The sequence below is a fragment of the Spinacia oleracea genome, chromosome 3 (genome assembly GCF_020520425.1).
Source record: "Spinacia oleracea cultivar Varoflay chromosome 3, BTI_SOV_V1, whole genome shotgun sequence".
Lineage (NCBI taxonomy): Eukaryota > Viridiplantae > Streptophyta > Magnoliopsida > Caryophyllales > Amaranthaceae > Spinacia > Spinacia oleracea.
This window is the reverse complement of record NC_079489.1, coordinates 11,423,022-11,445,112: the sequence shown is the minus strand read 5'-3', so window position 1 is coordinate 11,445,112 and position 22,091 is coordinate 11,423,022. Positions and strand designations below refer to the sequence as shown.

The following is a 22,091-nucleotide window of genomic DNA, read 5'->3' as shown; positions in this document are numbered from 1 at the left end:
ATCTTCAGAAGTCGATCTTATTACAAAAGATGTAGCATTGGTAGCTTTAACTCGGTTTTTGTCTTTGCTCTGGTCACATGTTAAGAGGGATGTGAATGATGTTCCCATCATCTGGGTAAGTTCCAAACATGCCAAAATAGGGAAAAAAATGGATGTATACTGATACTAGTAAAACTTTGACATTCACAACACAAACAAAATTCACACTAAGAAACCAAAAAAAACGGAATCATCATTCCTTACATTCCTTTGTTTTCAGCACACACTTGACTCAAAAACTAGCATTTCCTTGTTTTGACTGTTTTCCACTGGGAAAGGTTCTCTATAGGGTTCAGAACTGGTACAATGTAGTGGCTCCTCAGTCGCGCGTTTGTTGCAGAACTGACAAGAGGTACTGATGAGCAATCTCGAAGCTCGTCTGTTACTTTGTTGTAGTAAATTATCCGAGGATCGATTGTGCAACCATCATCATCATCATCATCATCTTCATAATCTTCATCTTCATCCTCATCTTCATCATCATCATCATCAGTAATCTGACATTCATCCTCATCCTCGTCATATTCATCTTCACCGTCATAACAACTGTTGTATCTGTAATTTGATTCAGTTGAAACAGTTTTACTGAGAGGTGTGTAGATTAAGCAGCCTTCTACTGCTACTGTTGCTTGATCGGTTTCTTTGCCGCCTTTTTCTCCCCGGTTGTAATCATCATGTTCATCTTCTTGTGAGATTAATGGCTCATAAGTTACCACCTCCAAATTAAACCTCACTTTCTTTCTGATCCTTGCTTTCGGTTCATCTTTCTGCTTCTCTCTACAGTGACAACAAACCCATTATTCCTCAACAATTCACCAGCAGTTCTCAGTTTCTGACAGTATTCGAAGAAAAAGAAAGGGAACAACCTTAGGCTGCCGAGGGGAGTTGATTCATTCAGCTCTTTCGGTATATCTGACTGCAACGGTTCATATCCTCGAATTCTCTGTGAACCAAATAGAAAAATTAACACAAGTATAAACTACAAACTAAAATCAATAATTTAGTAAAACCGAAAGTAAAGAAGAAGAGTATGAGAAACTGAGATAGGATCTTCCTTAACTCTTCTGTTCTTGGAGCCGAATTTTGAGGGTGTTTTAGGCCGTTTTCTCTTGTTTGGACAACCAAAACATGCGAATACCGTCCACCCCATTGCCCCTTTCTCGGATTCTCGAGCTTGCTCGGTCGCTCGCTCTGACTCTCCTGCTCTGTATTTGCTATGTGAATTTGATCAAAATGCAGATTAAAGAGGTAGAAAGAGTGAAGAGGAAGGGATGGTGGGAGTAAAAGTGACACGAGAAAGTGATGATTTAGAATAGAAATTTGGCTCCATTACAATTTGGTTTTTGAAAATGGGAACGTTGGAAGTTTTGGATTAATAAATCATTAATCCACTTTACTTTGTTCTTTTATGAGACAGACAATTTGGACAGCTAATCAACTATTTCCTTTATCCTGCGCTGCCCCTTCTAATTCTGTCTTTCCGATTAAAAAAAAATTGGGTATTTGTATATTGGGGTAATTTTTAATCAACTTTTAGTACTCCGTAATTTTTAACATATTTTAATTAATTTTTGATGGATAAATATTTTAAAACGAGTATATAGTTACTGTTATACATCATGAGTGCTTTTGAAAGTTACATTTTTTATTATTAGAAAATAAATGACATGTACTTTATATCGAGCTAACTTTTAAATATTTTTAGGTAACTTTACACCAGTCTATCAACATTTGTTATACATCTATGTTAATAAAGAATTTGTGCTTCAATTATCCCGTATTTAACTTTTTTTTTCTCTTCGCTAATAAGTGCTTCAATTATCCCGTCTTTAACTCTTTTTTCTCTTCTATTAAGATACTTTTTTAATAGAGAAAGTCATGGGGATGATGATGATGATATAGACAGAATCATGTTCTATACCATCTCCTACAACTTTAACTAACTAAACTAATTATCGGTCAAAGTGTATCTTCTAAATAAATACGGATGTAATATAATTTTTAAGAACATAATATCTTTTATAGTTATCACTATTGTTTCTGCGTAAAAATATTAATTTGAAATAAAAGGGATAACTCATCGTATAAGACAACTTTTCCTCTGTCCGAGGTGATAACGGGCCTGGACAAGAGAGAACAAGGGGTGGTCCTAAAAAATCTTCTATTCTTCTTCATTGCTCAAGTCAGTTTGTAATAAGAGATAGTAGAGAGTGTCTGTGGGGTTGAGAATTGAATACCTGAGGCTGAATTGTAAGGTAATGAGTAATGATGCATAAAATGAATTCATCGGGGTATGAATTTCTTATGGCGTTTTGAACCGAGATTAAGCTCATCTCAGGTTATCGTCATGGGTATTTCGGTAATTTCCCCTCCAAGGGTAATTTAGTAAATAGTCTAGGTAATACAAAGTACGGAGTATTTTTTAAGGAAAAACTTGTCCGGTTCAAAACACGATTTACACACCCTTAACCAAAGACAAGTGGTAATTCGGAGTATTAATATTTTAATCCCAACAAAATTAGAAGGGGAAAAAGGGGTAGATTGGATTAGCAATCCACTTATGATCGAGCAGAGTATCAAGAGGCTCGCACGTAACTTGCAGCCATTTTAATTAGCATAGGGTTTCGTGTTCCTTCATACCAGCACATCTAAGAAACGCGCAAGTTTGGATTGGAAGACTTGAAAGTAAAATAGGCACACATCATACAATCAATCAAAAAGGTCAAAAATTCAAAATCATTTTCGAATGTTGATTCGTTAAAAAAAAGGTATTATCGTACATGATCAAACTAAACTCTTGGCAGCTTCTTTGCTGCTCGGATGAACAACCACCATGTTAACTCAAGATTGGCCATAGCAATCTCTTAGCCAAGAGACAAGAAGGAACCAAACTACATCACCGGGTCACGGCACTTCTAATATGCTGGCGGAGGTATCTAACCTCAAGGAGGTTCATGAACACTTGCTGAAGAGAGAAAGAATACATGCTATATATACGGAGTAGTCCACAAAAAGAAGAAAAATACAGAGTATGGGAACTTGGTTACTCTATCAATTCGGATAAAAGAATATGAGAAAAACCTCGACGAGGTTCATGAAGAAAATAACACTGAAGGGAGAAAGAATACATACATACAACAGGCCACAAGACCAACTAATTTACTTTTTCCACCAAAATGAAAAGAAAACCACCTAAGAAAAAGCCCTTTCATGCCCACGCTATGAGACAAGAAGACGGTGGCCTTTGGAGAAGAGAGGGAAATCAGGTTAAGAAATGAACTGAGCTGTTACATTATAATACAGAGTATATTATTATACTCACTAGAAATGTGGTGAAGAGAGGAAGAAAAACAGAGGACTACAATAAAGTTAAGATCTTTATTTATGAGGAACGGGGATAATATGACAATTAATTCCTAAAGAACAGAGTATATAATGCAATAAGACTAATTGACTACTACGGCAGGAAATAAAGGTCTACCCTACTTCAGCAGCCACAACGGCCCACGAGGAGCGATACATAACATTCCTCAAATCTATTCCATACGACAAGCTACTCTTTCATAGTCAATTTCCTAATAGAAGGAGAAACATATACTTCCTGGTGTAAAGGAGGAAGAAAACATCCTAAATACAAGTCAACATACCAGATGCAGATCATTTTTGAAACTTGACACAAGGATTGGAACCAGGAGACCTTGCTTGGGTTGATCAGTCCCATGTAATTCAGAACGCCGTAAAAACGGTTGCATGTTTCCACGGCAAACTTGCTTAGCTGTGTGAAGCCCGCTCATTTCAAAACTCGGCCACCTCTCCTGTACAACACAAGGGCAAATACAGGGAGAAATGATTATGCCAGGCGTTAAAGCTTCAACTACCACTATGCTATCTCTATCCATTATGAACTGATCAACCCAACTTGTCTACAGCTCCAATCTCTACCAGTACCAGAAGCTTCACTACAGATTGGAGGAGGACTACAGCTTCACTACCTACTTCACAGATCAAACACAAACTACAGAATATTTTAAGTTTATTAATCAAGCATGCACTCGTTATATCCTGTTTTCACCTGATATGTTCAGCATAAAGACACAAGCAACTCAGTTCAGTGCAAAGACTATATCAACCAAATTAACGGATTCAATATAAGCTTATACAGCTTAAGCATTAGTGAATAATAGTCTAATAGAGCAGCAGTAACAGCAAATAAACATCAAACAACACACAAAGATACGAAACTACACTCGAAAAACAATAGTAAAAAGAAGCAACTAGTACTCCAAAAAAAACAAAATTATTAAATAGCGCTAGCAGGATAACTACTGCAAACTACTGGGATTAAAGCAAGCCAACCAGTCTAATAGTATGCTTGAGATCGAAATAGGCTATCCATTTGCCACTTTCGAAGGACAAACTTCAATGGTCTGTGATGACTCGGCTTGGAGAAGGACTATTGCTACTGCGCTTGTCGAGCCCCTCCATATCCACCGCCATAGCCCATCTGAGGTCCGTTTGCCTGAGCTCCATAACCTCCGGCCCCGTATCCTCCATGACCATTGGCATCACCATAACCCCCTTGCATCTCTCCACCACCACCAGCAGCATTGCTAGCAGGGGCACCTCCAGCACGATTACCTACACTACCGTAACCGTCACTGCCACCATAACTACCATATCCATAGCCTTGGTTTCCATACCCAGAAGCCCCACTTGGAGATTGACCAGTTGGTCCACCGCTTCCGGCACCACTAGCGGCCCAAGGACCAGCACTTCCATACCCAGCTGCACCATAACCAGATGCTGCCTGTGCATTCCAGGAACTCCTTTGAGCGTTGGAAACGTTGGGGTTTCCATAAGCAGCTGCACTGGCCGGGCCACCATACCCAGGATTTGCACCCCCATATCCGGCATACCCACCATAGCCCATACCACCACTGGCAGGCCCATATCCATAAGCAGCTGCACCATAACCAGAAGAACCATAACCAGCTGGAAATCCACCTCCAGCATTCTGAGATTGCATATAACTACTAGAATCCATTCTGTTACCATAAGCATTTTGACCGCCACTAGAATTATAACCACCACCATTGCCGCGACTACCCATACCAGGGTTGGCATCCTTGGGTAAAGCACGCTTCACCTCAACTTGCTTACCATTCAAATCATGGAAATTATTCTGCAAAACTCTATCTACTGCATCCTCACTGTCAAAAGAAATGAATCCAAAACCTCGGGGTCTCTCTGTATTCTGATCATACATTATAACTACATCAGTTACTTGACCATAGTTCTCAAAATACTGTCGAAAGCCTTCGTCAGTCAGAGTAGGAGGCAACCCCCCAACAAAAATCTTCTTGGTTTTGAAGTTTCCTCCTCCCCCTCCGCTTCTACCACCACCATTGTTATTTCCAGTTCTTCCAGAGCTCTGCTGCTCCTCTCTCGACATTGCTCGCTTAGCCTCAACCTAGATCAAAGAAGGCATTTCCAAAAAAATTATACAGGGAAATAACTTAACAAACATTCAACAAGCAACCCCAATACATGACACCGATCCATCTAACTCAAAACAAACAAATCTGGATAAAAACCCTTGATAAATTCATCAAGAAAATCGCACTGAACAGTGAACACCCTTTCAGCTCATAATTTTATAAATAAATAATCTAACAAAAACCCTAGAAAATACAAGGTACAACAACTAATCTCAAATTAAACATCTCAAACCAAATAATCTTAAAACCCCAGATATCAAATAACATTGTTATACATAAATATAAACAAATTCATAAATAAAAAAAAATCCCCATAAAATTAATCAAAAGATTAAGAACTTACAGGTCTGCCATCGATGGTATGTTTATCCTGAAGAACCCTATCGAGAACAGAAGGATCTGAGAAAAGAACAAACCCAAAGCCTCTAGGTCTACCAGTAGCTTTATCTCTCATAATATTGACCTGGTAAACATCACCATATTGTCCGAAATAATCTTTGAGCTTTTCTTCAGTTGTTTCCCATGAAATCCCACCAACAAATAGCTTTCCTTGATCTGAATCCATGGATTTTTTTAGGGTTTTTTAATTAATGGTTTTGAATACCCTTTTGAGATTTGCACCCCACTATTCTCTTTTTCTCAGAATTAATTGATGGGGTTTCTGTGAAAACGGGATTTTTGAGGAGAGAGAAAGTGGGGTGGAGAGGGATAAGGGTTTGGGAGAAAAGGGGTGAAGGGTTTGAAAGAATTTGGTGAGGTGGTTTTTGAGAGTACGTGGGGAGTTGATGGCTGAGATTCTTTGCTTTTGACGGTCACGATTCTTTGTTCGTTTTGTTTTAGGTTTTTAGTTGGGTGGTGGTGGACCGTGGTGGGGGAGGAGGGACTTGAATGAGAGTTTGATGTACTCCGTATAAAGCCTTGGCACCTTGCTTGCTTGATTACTCGTGAGTAGACCTGGTTATTGGGCGGGGCGGGGCGGGTCAGGGTCGGTGCGGGTCAAAAGAGGGTTGGGTATTGAAAGGGTCATTTTTAGCGTGTCGATAATGGGCGTGTCATAAGCGGGTCGCGGGTCAATAGCGGGTCATTAGTGGGCGGATCAATAAACGAGCAATGAAAAATTAAAAATAAAAGAGTCATGTGCAAGTACAAGTAAATACGAATCTATACACGTAATTTTTTGTATCATTGCTATTTTAATTTTCAAAATAATTGTAGTATAAGTTTGACCCTATAATGACCCTGTCCAATAAAGGCCTTGTCCAATAAGAGCTCTGCCCAATAAAAGCCCTATTAACTTGACCCTAACCCTATATCCATTGGACTACCCTGTCCAATAACCAGGTCTACTCGTGAGCTACTCGAGTTTGGTTATTGGCTTTAACGAGTTCGGTTGAGCACAATCGGGCTGGGCTCACATCTCATGGTGCTCGGCTGCTCGTGAGTAGTGAGGAGACTCGATTGAATAGTTTATGTGACTGAGTTATAATTTATGAGAAAATTTGACAATGGCAGTCCCAGCTATAAACGTTTCAAGTGGGTTGGGGGGTTCAGCTACGGATTATTTTTGGCAAGTCTCAACTTAGCGGGGGGGAGGGGGGGCTTACAACAACGCTTCAAGTGGACGGGTTACCGATTTAAACGGTAATGTCATTTCTCTCACTCAACCATGGACTAGATCTGGTCAAATGCGGTTCATGTTTGTATCGGGTCGTGGCCTTAAAAATCTGTCCATTATGTCGGGTTGGCCCAAGCATCGGGCCGATTTTGTGTGCCCAAAACCGCTAATTCGGGCCAAAAATAGCGGACATTTCGGGTCATTTTTGAGTCGGGACAAATTTATAACTAAAAGTGTAGCTTCACGTTGCCCGAAACCCAACTAATTTTTTAAAAATGAGGCCTAAACATTTTGCCCCGCTAATTTTTGGGTCGCGCCAGCGGGCTGGGCTCATGTTGACTAGCTCTATCATGAACTCACCTATATTCCTACTTATTAAAAAAAAAAAAGCAACCCCAAACCCCACCTCCTCTCTAACAATTTATTTTGTGGTCTCATACAAACCCACTCCCCATCCCCTTTCCCCCTCAAAAAGTTGACACATTTCCCACTAACTATATTAAAAAAAAAAATACTTCACTATCAACTACCACCTTTAAGTAATAAGTCAACTAAATTGTCTTAAACTTTGTGTCGGTCAAGCTGGGGTAAGTATTTCGAGACGGAGGGAGTATTGCATAATCAAAATTAGTCGCGAACTTGACGATCTGATTAATTGATGATAAACAGTATTCTATAATTCGCTGAAGTTAAATCAAGAATAGCCAAGATAAATTTCAAAGGGGTGAGGATGTAATACCCCAAAATTTCAAAGCTCGATTAATTAGTTTAATTATTTTTATTCTCTTAAAATTCGTTTTAAGTTGTAATTTCATATTTAATTAACAAAAGTTTTATTTATAACTTTTAATATTATTTCACGATTTATTTTTCAGATTATAAAATTTAATCTCGTATTTTCGAGAATAATTACGTTTTAAATATTTCGTAACTTATAAAAGATTTTAAAATAATGTTTTCGTTAACGACTTATTCAGAAACTAAATTTAATTACTTGAACTTTATAAATATTATTTTCGGAAATTAATTTAGTCAAAATCGTTATTTTAATTTTGGTTATTAGTAATTAAATTCTGAAAATTAGCCCAGAAATTACTAAACTACCCTTATTAGCACCTAAATGAAACAAAGTAAGCTTCTCTTTTGTCTTCTTCTTCCTCACGTCACTTTGGCCATGGGAGTCAAAAGCTCCACTTTCTACTTGTCACTACCACAAGACAACTCAATCTACCTGTCATCACCACAATGCAACTCAAGCCTTACTCATCAAACCTATTTGAATATCTGAAAATCTAGAACTAGAATAGCTCATCTTATTCATCAATTTCCTTGATTCAATCTCTTCCACTTGTCAATACAATCAAGCTGAGTTGTTGCATCTATGGAGCCCCATAACAACTATAAATAGCTGCTCAATCATCCCCAAAGACAACACAAATCAGATTAACAATTTCAATTTCAATTTTGATTTTAAATTTCTAATTTACCTCCTAAAATTAATTCTGAACCACCACCACCATCGTGACTGCCGCCGTCACCACCACTTGCTGCACCCACCACCACCACGACAACCCAGCACTACCCCGACCGCCCAACACTTCCACGACCACCCAGAACCGCCACGCACCCCCCCTTCTCCGTCCTCTACCTCGCGCCCAACTTTTCTGCCTCTTCTCCTCCGCGCAATCGCGCAGCCGCCACAACCACCACCGCTCAGCCACCCCTTTCTTGCGCACCTAGCCACGCCGCCTTTCTCCGTTACCGTCCACCGCCCAGCCTTCCCTTTTCTCTCCTCCCTCTGTCGTGCTCCCTGTTGCTGCTTCCCCTGTTTTCCTCTCTGTTTGGTTGTGTGTGTACGTGAAGTTTTAGGAACCAAGTTCATATTTTGGAGCTTGGGTATATTCCACAATCCAAGTAAGCCCAACTCCTATCTTGGCCCAAATTTCTTTATTCTAATATTGTTAATATGTTTTACTACTATGTTTTACTTAATATGTAAATTATTATACTTATTTATTCTAATATTGTTATACAAACAAATTTGATGATTATTCTAGATTTAAAACTTTTCCTAAAACTTGAATTTAATTATACGTTTTATTTAAGTTATTTCATATTTAATTAATTTATAAAGGAAAATTTCGTATTTACTACCTTTTAAATACCCGACTTTTGTAATTACTACCTTATGAAATTTTTATTTTATTTTACTACCTTAAACTTCCTATAATTTTTTGTTTACTACCTCTTAACAATTTCCATCCAAAATTCTGTCACGTGGGGCCCACTAACGGCTAGTTTAGGATTTCCCTCCTTATATTCTTTCATTCAACCACGAGTTTGCTCAAATTTCCCCCAATTTTTTCTCAACTTTTCAAATCACTTCCAATTCTGCAATTAGGTTAGGGGTTTTATTTCAATTTGTCAATCATCCGTTTTGTGCTCATACCAAGGATAAATCTTCTCGTTAAAGGTAATAATTTTATGTTGTTGCTCTTCAATTTAGGGTTTAAATCCAATTTGGGGGTTTTTCCTTCTTCAAATGAATTGTCAAATTTAGCTTACAATTTTTCGAATTGATAACATAATCATGTTATCAAAAACATGATTATGTTATTGATATCCCGCCGCAAGAGTAGGAAGGCCCATTTCACAGCGTCGTCGAGCGTCCACAGTTCACTACAGTCTGCAAACGTGAGAGATAAACCAAAAAAACACATCACACCCCAGTCTTGTGTATGCAGCTGGGACGACTTGAAGCTGGAATAATTGGAGTCTAACACCTAGTAACAGGTGCTAAGGCCAATTAATAATAGCAGACTATCGCCTCAGTTGATGATGCTGGATTGTTGGTTTTCCATTAAGCAAGAAAAGGAGCAGCAACAGAGAGGTCTGGCAAGGTTGAACTTCAATACTTGCTTGCAGTTGCTTGTAGTACTGTTCTCATGAACAACAAATGGGCGAGAAATCTGTTCAACCAGCTGATTCAATGTGTGTTTTGTAATTGAGGGCGACAAAGCTACACAAGCAGAGCAATTGGACAAAGCCAGATATTGCGGAGAAATAGTTCAGCACCAAATAAGAGGCCCAGAGGAAAGATCATCACATGACCATTGTACAGACCAGCAGACCAGGGCACAAATGTATTGCAGAAGGAGCTATACCACTGCTCGTAGACATTCGTCGAAGAAGATGAGATCAAATTTCGCGAATCCATCAAAAAATCGAAACGATCTCAACCAAAACTCACTTCAATTCTTACACAAGACCACCAACAGCAAAAAATTCAATTGAACAGATGAAATTGGGAATTAAACCTTGGCTTTGCCGCCAAAACCTTCAAGAAATGTGAAATTGCCCAAAAAAATTTATCACCAATTTTCAGATTGCCCAAAACCTTCGAGAATCTATCACCAAATTTCAGATTCTTGCAAATATGAAATTGCCCAAAAAAATTCAAGAAATCCATATTTGAGGAACACTGAAATTGCAAAAGAATTACCAAAATAATCGAAAAACCTAGCAAAATTGAATTGGGGCAAATCGCTCAATTTTGCGAATAAAAGGTATGAACCCTTGAAATTGGGGGAAAACTCAAGAATCAAAATTGGAAAGATTCAAGGTTGGAAAGAAGATTTGTGAGCGAAATTATGAGATATTAGGGTGAATTAAAATCCTATTTCGTCAAATTTTGACTCAATTCGAGAAAAAAAAAATTCAAAGCAAAAAATTTGGGGGAAATTTGATGAGTTGATTTGAACGAAAATATTAATGATGATGTACCAACAGGTGGTTGAGAGGAAGTGAAGAAGAGAGAAAATTGAGAGGTTGAAGATACATTGAACATTGAAGGAGAAGAGAGAGAAATCGTGAAAGGAAGTTCAAAACAAAGAGGGAAATTAGAATTAAAGACGTTAGGGGGCCCCACGTGACGGAATTTTGGATGGAAACTGTTAAGAGGTAGTAAACAAAAAATTATAGGAAGTTTAAGGTAGTAAAATAAAATAAAAATTTCATAAGGTAGTAATTACAAAAGTCGGGTATTTAAAAGGTAGTAAATACGAAATTTTCCATTTATAAATTATAAACTAATAACATTATTTGGAAAATATTAATCGTTTCAATATTAATTTTACAATATTTATCCTTTTATATATTAATTAAATAGTTTAATCTTTTGAAAGAATTCGGACTCCGACCTCAGAAAGAACGAACCAAGGACAAATCTTAACGTAACGCGGAATTAAGGTAACGGCTATTGCTAGTACCCGCAATTTCCTTCTAAATGTGTTTATGAAATTATGACAATATGATTGAATTTATTATCTTAATGCTTTGACATGTTTTATTGAATTGCGGGAAATGAATTATGTTTTGATTGAATTATTTCCTATAATATGATTTGATTGAAATTCTTATAAAATGATGGTTATAAGAAACCATAAAATAAATTATGTTTATATGATGCCATGAAAGAAATGATATTTTATTGTTCCCAGGATCTAAATGATTTTTTATTATGATCTCATGATCTAGAGGAATTATGTTACTTCAACTGAGGTAAAAAGGCTAAAATGTAAAATTAAACGAAACATGATAAAGGAAAGTGAAAGACCTAGTCCGTTTGGCAGTATATGTTCACAGGTTACGATTCTCGGTCATGCATGTACCCATGGGGCATCCGCCCATTGAGCCAAGGCTCTCATGTTTTCGGGCCAAGACCCTGTTAGGTTATGATACATATGACAATTCATAAATCATGCGGAAAAACCATAAACCCAGGAAAACATATTATTTACACATAATCATTTAGCATAGATTAGATGCATACTCTTTGTTGCGTGCCTTCCCTAGCTGCGCCCGAACCGAACAAGAACAAGTCTTTAGGACTCCAAGTGTCGTCCCTCCGTAGATAGTCCACAGCACGCCCGGATCCGCCTTAAGATTGACCAACTAGAATCGCCCTTAAGGTACTATTATTTTCGGCACTTTATAGGCAAATGTGTGACTGAATTTTTCTCTCAAAAACTCACTTTTAATACTTTGAAACTTGTGTTATAAATTGTGAGCCCTAGCCTCATATTTATAGCGGTATGGAAAGGGAATCGAAATCCTATTCAGATACAAATTAATCAAACCTAGAATCCTACAAGAACTCTAATTTAATTAATTTATCAAATAGAATTAGGAATTTAATCATTAACCGAACTCTGCATGTTTTAGGAAACGTGCACGAACACAAACACTTGCACACACACGCACGGCAGCCACGATGGGCCCCATGCGTGCGCGCGAGCAGCAGCCCACTCAGCGCCCGCGCGCGCTGCGCGCTGCGCGCAGCCTGCTGGGCCTGGCCTTGCGCTGGGCCTTGCGTTGCTGTTTGTGCGGCGCGCTTGGCTTGCTGGGCGATGGCCTGGCTTCGTGCTGGGCCTCGTCCGGCAGGCCTCGTCCGATGCTTATTCGTACGATGCGCTTCCGATTAAATTTTCCGAATCCGGAATTTATTTCCGATACGAACAATATTTAATATTTCCGATTCCGGAATTAATTTCCGTTTCGAACAAATATTTAATATTTCCGTTTCCGAAATTATTTTCCGATTCCGGTAATATTTCCGATTCTGACAATATTTCCGTTTCCGGCAATATTTCCGATTCTGGCAATATTTCCATTTCCGATAATATTTTCCGACACGTACCATGTTTCCGTTTCCGGCAACATCTACGACTTGGATAATATTTATATTTCCGATACGATCCATATTTCCGTTTCCGGCAATATCATCGTTTCCGGAGTATTCATTCCTTGCCTGTGACGATCTTAGCTCCCACTGAAACCAAGATCCGTCGGTTCCGAATATTCATAGATGGAGTATTTAATGCTATTAAATACTTGATCCGTTTACGTACTATTTGTGTGACCCTACGGGTTCAGTCAAGAGTAAGCTGTGGATTAATATCATTAATTCCACTTGAACTGAAGCGGCCTCTAGCTAGGCATTCAGCTCACTTGATCTCACTGAATTATTAACTTGTTAATTAATACTGAACCGCATTTATTAGACTTATCATAGAATGCATACTTGGACCAAGGGCATTATTTCCTTCAGTCCCCATGTTTATGGACAGCGGTCCATCGTGGAAGACGTTCCACCATGTCATACTTGCCACGGCTAGCATGTGCACCCTAAAGTTATGAATGAATTAAATAAAGGACTTTATAAAATGTTTTACATTATTCTATTCTCCCTGTATTATTAAATAAAATAAATTGAAATGAATTTACGTTGCTAGAATAGTTCGTTACTTTTTTCTGTTTTAGGTACTGCGGGGAACGATGGAAACGAGTAGTGGCGAGGAATTTCACTTGAATAATATTCACTTAGTCTATGCTTAATGTTTTAATAGTTTAATTAAAGACTCTTAGTAAGTTATGTACCTTTATTTTCGTAATATAAAAGATCATTAAATATTAACTTTTGGAATTTAATAGCTTATGATTGATGGTTGCCTTGTAATTCCCAAGAGGGAGTTATGACAGGTAATGTCCCGACCAAATTAGGTTAATTCCGCTGCTAACTATGCTTTAATACTTGAATTAGAGGTCGGGGCGTTACATTTTTGAACTCAAGTGAAGCACGACTTAAACGGTTTGGTGAGCTTGTTAGCCAATACAATGTGCAATCACAAAAATTAGTCCTTGAATGCAAGACTCGTTGGAATTCAACCTATAATATGTTGGATTGTGCTATCAAGTTTATAAAGGTACTTCCTAGATATGCTTTACATGATAATAGTTATGATTATTGTCCTGATGATGATAAGTGGGAAAAGATTGAAAAATTGCTTCAAGTCTTAAAAGTTTTTAAAGACACTACTAACATCATATCAGGTTTGGAAATCCAACTTCTAACTTGTTTCTTAGTGAGGTGCATAGAGTTAAGTCCTGTTGGATAAAAAATGTTGAGTCTCCTGATGATTTTGTTAAGAGTATGGTTCAAAACATGAAACAAAGGTTCGACAAGTACTAGGGTGAATGCAATATGCTTATGTCAATAGGAGTTGTATTGGACCCAAGATTGAAATTGAGGGTTCTAGAGATTACATTCCCCAAAATGTTTCCTTCACATGTAGCTCGGGAAAACATTAGTAAAGTTAAAGGACTAATGTATCAATTGATGAATATGTGAGAATTCATTATTACTTTATGAAGGAAATAATGCCCTTGGTCCAAGTATGCATTCTATGTTAAGTCTAATAAATGCGGTTCAGTATTAATTAACAAGTTAATAATTCAGTGAGATCAAGTGAGCTGAATGCCTAGCTAGAGGCCGCTTCAGTTCAAGTGGAATTAATGATATTAATCCACAGCTTACTCTTGACTGAACCCGTAGGGTCACACAAATAGTACGTAAACGGATCAAGTATTTAATGGCATTAAATACTCCATCTATGAATATTCGGAACCGACGGATCTTGGTTTCAGTGGGAGCTAAGATCGTCACAGGCAAGAAATGAATACTCCGGAAACGATGATATTGCCGGAAACGGAAATATGGATCGTATCGGAAATATGAATATTATCCAAGTCGTAGATGTTGCCGGAAACGGAAACATGGTACGTATCGGAAAATATTATTGGAAATGGAAATATTACCAGAATCGGAAATATTGCCGGAAACGGAAATATTGTCAGAATCGGAAATATTACCGGAATCGGAAAATAATTCCGGAAACGGAAATATTAAATATTTGTTCGAAACGGAAATTAATTCCGGAATCGGAAATATTAAATATTGTTCGTATCGGAAATAAATTCCGGAACTGGAAATTTAATCGGAAGCGTATCGTACGAATTAGCATCGGACGAGGCCTGCCGGACGAAGGCCCAGCACGAAGCCGGGCCATCGCCCAGCAAGCACGCGCGCCACAAGCCCAGCCAAGGCAGCGCCCAGGCCTACCGCAAGGCAGGCCCAGCGCGCGCCAAGGCCACGGATGCGTGGGCCGCGCTGCGTGGGCTGCTGCTCGCACGCGCATGGGCAGCCCTTGTGGCTGCCGTGTGTGTGTGAGTTTGTGCTCATGCGTGATTCCTAAATCTACAAGAGTTAGTGTATGATTAAATTCCTATTCCTAATTGGATAAATTAATTAAATAGAATTCATGTAGGATTCTAATTTCAATTAATTCGTATCCTACTAGGATTACGATTCCTTTTCCATAACTCTATAAATAAAGGCCTAGGGGTCATTATTTATACACAAGTTTTAAGTATTCAAAACTAAGATTTTTAAGCAGAAAAATCAGCCAATATTCTTGCCTACCTAACCGAAAATATTAGAACCTTAAAGGCGATTCTAGTTGGTCAATCTTAAGGCGGATCCGGACGTGCTGTGGACTATCTACGGAGGGACGACACTTGGAGTCCTAAAGACTTGTTCTTGTTCGGTTCGGGCGCAGCTAGGGAAGGCACGCAACAAAGAGTATGCATCTAAACTATGCTAAATGATTATGTGTAAATAATATGTTTCCTGGCTTTATGGTTTTTCCGCATGATTTATGAACTGTCATATGAATCATAACCTCACAGTGGTATCACGAGCCCCTTATTATTTTCATAATCTAAATTGCATGAACATGGTTAAATATTACAAATTTGCAAGAATTAAAAGGGGTGATTAATTTTCGTAATTGTTAATTAATTGCAAATTGCGTTTATTTAATTATACGTACGCAGTTTTTCGGCAGTTTCTTCGTTACTCATCCAAATCGAGTGATTTTTGTGTCAATTCCGCATGTAAAAGGCATTCTAAAATTTTGACAAAAATAGTATTTTTCTGCCGAACCCAGAATTCTCAAATTCGAAGCCTAACTATGACTTTTCGAAGGTTTTAGTTTTTCGAATGCAAAATTTCGTAAATTTAAGATGTTAAATTAAATATTTGCGATTCTTGTTGATAAATCTTGAATTTTTGATTGACCTACTGCATATGTTTAACAAGTTTGAATGCCTAGTCTTGTTAATTATGCAATCTAATTTGTAATTATGATTAATTTGTTGAAAATTAGAATAATTTAGAATTAATTTGATTTTCATAATTAATTGTAATTTAATTAGAAACCTATGATTAAAAACCACCATAAAAATTGTAAATTTACAATAAATTTTAAATTTTTATGACCTAGACTTGAATCCATAACAATCGGAAATCAATTGGATAATAAATTTTCGATTTTTTCGCCCTAAAATTATGAAATTAATATTATTTATTAATTTGTCATTAATTTTAAATATAAATTTTAAATTTTTATGCGATTCGTTCATAAAACTTGCACGCACGAAGCAATGGACGCTTCGTGTTACCCTTAAGGGGTGTTGTATAATGCGGGCATGCGACGACGAGCAAGGGAGCTCGTCGCCCGTGCGGCACGAATGCAATGAGCAAGGGCGTAGTGCACGAGCACAAGGCAGCAGCCCTGCCTTGTGTCGTGTGCCACGAGCAATGAACGAATGGGCATGGGCGAAGGGCGAGCCAAGGCAGTCGCGTGTGGGCAGCAAGCGAGCTGCGCCACAACGCGCGCTGCCTCGCACAAGAGCGCGCAGCCTCGCGCGCAGCGAGCGCAAGCTCGCGTGCCACGAGCGCTGCGCCCAGCATTACTCGCGCGCACAGCGCGCGATGTCGCCCGCCCAGCGAGCGATGTCGCGCCCCAGCGAGCGATGGCTCGCGCGCACAGCGAGCGATGTCGCGCGCCCAGCGAGCGATGTCGCGCGCCCAGCGAGCGATGGCTCGCGCGCCCAGCGAGCGATGTCGCGCGCCCAGCGAGCGATGTCGCGCGCGCGCACTGCGAGCGATAGCTCGCGTGCGATGAGCGCTAGCGCGCGCAGCGAGCACCAATGCGTGCGGAGGCTTGCGATAGGGAAGCAGCAGCTATGCGACGAGCGCATGGGCTGCGCGCACATGGCCAGCAATGGCTGTGTGCGTACGGCCCATGGGCGTGCAACGCGTAGGGTGTTTGCGTTACGATTAGATCGTTTTGAATGTTTAATTTGAAAATTTCAGTTCACGTAATTTTAATTAATTTTAAAATTAATAATTTGAATTATTTTCTTGGATTTTAATTTTGAATATTATAATTATAATAAATGTTATTTATTCTAATTATTTTACTAAAATTAAAATCATGAATTAATTTAAATACGACTGAAATTAAATTAAATTTTTGGATTCAATTATAAATTGATATGAGCTTTAGATTTTAATTAAATTTGTATGTTTCCGGTTAGACTAGAAATACATTTTTATGTTTAAAATTGGTAAAGCATATGAATTTATTGGTTTAAGTGGGAGCGCTTTTTAGTCATAAAATCTTGATTAGGTCTACAAATCCTTAAGGTTAAAACAACTTGATTAGAATTAATAAGGACTGAATAATTGGTAGATTATTGGTGCCCTTGATTAATTGCTGCAAATGTTTACATGATGCATAATGTGTTTTACTAACCAGCTATGTGGGCCATTCATGATAATGAATGGGTGAATGGTATATATTGTATATGTACTGTTTTGCAGGTTATGAAGTGACTAGTATGGCCCAAATAGGATAGAAAATATGGTCTGCGTACCATTAATTTGAATGTAATTGGTCTAAAGTACCAAAGTTATTTTTCAATTCAAATATGGTCTGCGAACCATCAAATAGTTGTAATTAGTTATAGCTTATCCTATTTGAAGAAAATGGTGCCTCCCACGGAGATTTTCAAGACGGACTTTGAAGTCAAAGCTTCAAGATGAAGTCGGGCCATACTAGATCACAAATATCTTATGCATGTTTTAAGTTATTTATTGTTTTAAATATGTCTTAAAATGCATGAGATCAAAAGCTTGATTATGTTGCATGATTAAGGATTTTAGTTCACTTAAAATCTAACCAACATAGTAAGAGCCTTAAGTTCCAAACTTAAAAATTGAGTTAAAAGGTGCCATGCCAAAATATACACTTGCTTGGATATCCTTTACATCAATCTAGTAATAGTTTTCGCTCAGCGAGGTGTTACTTATTGGTCCTAAAGGGGCAAGGTACACAAATAATTGTGAGTACATGTTAGTTTTGGTGAAACTCAACGATATAAGTAAGGAGTCCTTTTATGTCGTGGCAAATTCGATAGGTTTACCTAATAAGTTCTTAGACGTACCTATCAACCAAGAATAGTTTCTAGACTATTAGCAAAAGGCTTTTGCTTACCTAAGATGTTCTAGGATTAAGTCGACAAACTGTGCTTAGTTCTTCAATGATTTTAGGATCTTGGAATCATTTTATTCACACCTGCCGGAACACATAATTTGAATAAAATGCTTAATAAACATTGAATTATGCATGTATGCTAGAATTTAAGTTTATTAAGAGAAACTGTGAATGGTTATTTATTTGTTTATTCTTTTCAATTGTAGTTTTTAATATGGCAAACAACAATTCATTCAACATTCGATCAATTCTCGAAAAGGAGAAGTTGAACGGGAAAAACTTCCTTGACTGGCAAAGGAACTTGCAAATAGTTCTTATGCAGGAAGAAAAGGAGTATGTCCTAGATGAGGCGATGCCCGAAGCTCCAGGCGACGGGGTCACTCAGGCAGCCCTCAATCGTTGGATTGATGCCAACAAGGATGTGAAATGTCTAATGCTCGCCACCATGAGTGCGGATCTGCAGAAAACGTTCATCAACTCAGATGCTTTCACAATCATCAGTGAGTTGAAGAACATGTTCCAAGATCTGGCTCGAGTCGAAAGATTCGAGACTCATAGGCAAATTCTTGAGACCAAGCTTAAGAAAGGCGAGCCCGTAAGTCCACATGTTCTCAAAATGATTGGACTCATTGAGAATATGAGTCGGCTGGATCAGCAATTTTCTCAGGAAATGGCTATAGACACCATCCTCCATTCTCTTCATAGCGGGTATGATCAGTTCAAACTGAACTACAGTATGAATAGTCTGGACAAAACGCTCACTGAGCTTCACGGTATGCTGAAGACCGCTGAAAAGACGCTCAAAAATGATAAGCAGGATGTGCTTATGGTGCGTGGGGGCAAGTTCAAGAAATCTGGAAAGAAGAGGAATGCTAAGAAAGGTGGCAACAAGGCCAGCCCAACTAAGCAAACTGGCGCCAAATCTGCAAAGAGAAAGGTCAGTCAACCCACTTCTGAATCCGAATGCTTCTACTGCAAGAAGAAGGGGCATTGGAAGAGAGATTGCTTGAAGCTAAAGGAAGATCAGAAGAACGGAACAGTCGTTCCATCTTCAGGTATTTTCGTTATAGACTGTATACTTGCTAATTCAACTTCTTGGGTATTAGATACAGGTTGTGGCTCACACTTATGTTCCAATCCACAGGGACTAAGAAGAAGTAGAAAGTTAAGCAAGGGTGAAGTCGACCTACGAGTGGGAAATGGAGCACGGATTGCTGCATTAGCTGTAGGAACTTACTATTTGTCGTTGCCCTCCGGGCTAGTTTTGGAACTGGAAGAATGTTTCCATGTTCCAAGTCTTACTAAAAACATCATTTCAGTTTCTTGCTTAGATGCTAAGGGATTTTCCTTTATAATAAAAGACAATAGTTGTTCGTTTTATTTTAAAGAGATGTTTTATGGATCTGCTAGATTAGTCAATGGACTTTATTTATTAGATCACGACAAACAAGTATATAACATAAATACCAAAAAGGCCAAAAAGGATGATTCAGATCTCACCTATCTGTGGCATTGTCGATTAGGCCATATAAACTTGAAACGCTTAGAAAGACTTCAAAGGGAAGGAATTCTAGAACCATTTAACTTAGAGGATTATGGTAAATGCGAATCATGTTTACTTGGCAAAATGACAAAGCAACCTTTCTCTAAAGTTGGAGAAAGAGCAAATGAACTATTGGGTTTAATCCATACAGATGTATGTGGACCAATGAGTACAAATGCTAGAGGTGGTTTCAGCTACTTTATCACTTTCACTGATGACTTCAGTAGGTATGGTTATGTCTACCTAATGAAGCATAAGTCTGAATCCTTTGACAAATTCAAGGAATTTCAGAATGAAGTAGAGAATCAATTAGGCAAGAAGATCAAGGCACTGCGGTCTGATAGAGGCGGTGAATATCTGAGCTATGAATTTGATGACCATCTGAAAGAATGTGGAATTCTATCAGAATTGACTCCTCCTGGAACACCACAATGGAACGGTGTGTCAGAACGGAGGAACAGAACCTTGCTAGACATGGTCAGGTCAATGATGGGTCAGGCCGAACTTCCATTAGAATTTTGGGGACATGCACTAAATACAGCTGCACTCACTATAAATAGAGCTCCGTCTAAAGCTGTCGAAAAGACTCCATACGAATTATGGTTTGGAAAGCCTCCAAATGTGTCTTTTCTTAAGATTTGGGGATGTGAAGTATACGTCAAACGATTAATTTCAGACAAACTTCATCCAAAATCTGACAAATGTATCCTTGTGGGCTATCCAAAGGAAACAAAGGGGTATTACTTCTACAATACATCTGAGAACAAAGTGTTTGTTGCTCGAGATGGTGTCTTTTTGGAGAAGGATCACATTTCCAAAATGACAAGTGGGAGAAAAGTAGACCTCGAAGAAATTCGAGTCGAACAACAAACTCTAGAGAATGCTCAAGATGACATTCAGGATGAAACTCAGAGATCTTTAGAAGAATCTGGTGAGAATCATGGTCAATCTAGAAATGTTACCCCGCGTAGATCGCAAAGATATAGATCTCAACCGGAAAGGTACTTAGGTATTTTGACGAACGAGAGCTATGACGTTCTATTACTTGAAAGTGATGAACCTGCGACTTACAAACAAGCTATGACGAGCCCTAGCTCCAAGCAATGGCAAAAAGCCATGCAATCTGAATTAGACTCCATGTCTGAAAACCAAGTATGGGATTTGGTCGATTTGCCAGATGGCTACCAAGCCATTGGAAGCAAATGGGTTTTCAAACTGAAAAAGGACAAGGATGGGAAACTTGAAGTTTTCAAAGCTAGATTGGTTGCAAAAGGTTACAGGCAAGTCCACGGTGTGGATTACGATGAAACCTTTTCACCAGTTGCAATGCTAAAGTCTATTCGAATAATGTTAGCAATCGCTGCATATTACGATTACGAAATATGGCAGATGGATGTCAAAACTGCTTTCTTAAACGGCGTTTTAACAGAAACTGTGTTTATGACACAGCCTGAAGGTTTTGAGGATCCAAAGAATGCTAAAAAGGTATGCAAGCTAAAGAAATCAATCTACGGATTGAAGCAGGCATCCAGGAGCTGGAATATACGTTTTGATGAAGCAGTCAGTGACTTTGGTTTCATCAAGAACGCGGACAAATCTTGTGTATACAAGAAGGTCAGTGGGAGCAAAATTGCTTTCCTAGTATTATATGTCGACGACATATTGCTTATCGGAAATGACATTCCTATGTTGAACTCTGTCAAGATTTGGCTTGGGAAATGTTTTTCGATGAAGGATCTAGGAGAAGCACAGTACATATTGGGCATCAAGATTTACAGAGATAGATCTAAAAAGATGATTGGACTTAGTCAAAGCACTTATATCAATAAGGTGCTTGATAGGTTCAAGATGGCGGACTCCAAGCGAGGCTACCTACCCATGTCTCATGGAATGACTCTAAGCAAGACTCAGTGCCCAAAAACACTTGATGAGCGTAGACGAATGAATGGGATTCCATATGCATCATTGATTGGTTCAATAATGTATGCTATGATATGTACACGCCCGGATGTTGCGTACGCACTCAGTGCTACGAGCAGATACCAGTCAGACCCAGGAGAGGCGCATTGGACTGCTGCCAAGAACATTCTGAAGTACCTGAAAAGGCACAAAGATGACTTCCTGGTCTATGGTGGAGATGATGAATTAATTGTTAA

General features: G+C 38.6%; 2 protein-coding genes across 3 annotated transcripts; both read right to left on the bottom strand.

Annotated features, from left to right (window-relative positions):
- Window positions 1-137: 137 nt before the first annotated feature.
- On the bottom strand, window positions 138-1,478 carry LOC110788877 (uncharacterized). The gene is made up of 3 exons (XM_021993508.2): window positions 1,100-1,478; window positions 906-982; window positions 138-816 (listed from the first exon to the last, which is right to left on the bottom strand). The coding sequence occupies exons 1-3, from the start codon at window positions 1,187-1,189 to the stop codon at window positions 279-281; spliced, it is 705 nt and encodes a 234-aa protein (XP_021849200.1). The 5' UTR covers window positions 1,190-1,478; the 3' UTR covers window positions 138-278.
- A 1,920-nt stretch (window positions 1,479-3,398) lies between these two features.
- Window positions 3,399-6,351, bottom strand: LOC110788900 (heterogeneous nuclear ribonucleoprotein 1). 2 transcript variants are annotated; one of them, XR_002533470.2, is made up of 3 exons: window positions 5,881-6,286; window positions 4,396-5,509; window positions 3,399-3,854 (listed from the first exon to the last, which is right to left on the bottom strand). XR_002533470.2 is itself a non-coding variant. In XM_021993531.2 (2 exons), exons 1-2 carry the CDS (start codon window positions 6,100-6,102, stop codon window positions 4,499-4,501), a joined length of 1,233 nt encoding a protein of 410 aa, XP_021849223.1. In that variant the 5' UTR covers window positions 6,103-6,351; the 3' UTR covers window positions 4,165-4,498. The 2 variants fall into 2 exon arrangements, 1 of the variants encoding a protein (XP_021849223.1); XM_021993531.2 differs by lacking the exon at window positions 3,399-3,854 and having other exon boundaries at window positions 4,165-5,509; window positions 5,881-6,351.
- Window positions 6,352-22,091: the final 15,740 nt, after the last annotated feature.

What these genes read in the sequence shown, in the direction of transcription:
- LOC110788877 (XM_021993508.2), bottom strand. Translation starts at nt 1,189, where the DNA reads ATGGGGTGGACGGTATTCGCATGTTTTGGTTGTCCAAACAAGAGAAAA. An exon ending in TCGGCTCCAAGAACAGAAGA is followed by an intron (nt 983 to 1,099) that starts GTTAAGGAAGAT and finishes TTTGGTTCACAG; the next exon opens with AGAATTCGAGGATATGAACC. An exon ending in ACTCCCCTCGGCAGCCTAAG is followed by an intron (nt 817 to 905) that starts GTTGTTCCCTTT and finishes TTGTCACTGTAG; the next exon opens with AGAGAAGCAGAAAGATGAAC.
- LOC110788900 (XM_021993531.2), bottom strand. Translation starts at nt 6,102, where the DNA reads ATGGATTCAGATCAAGGAAAGCTATTTGTTGGTGGGATTTCATGGGAA. An exon ending in ATACCATCGATGGCAGACCT is followed by an intron (nt 5,510 to 5,880) that starts GTAAGTTCTTAA and finishes TCTTTGATCTAG; the next exon opens with GTTGAGGCTAAGCGAGCAAT.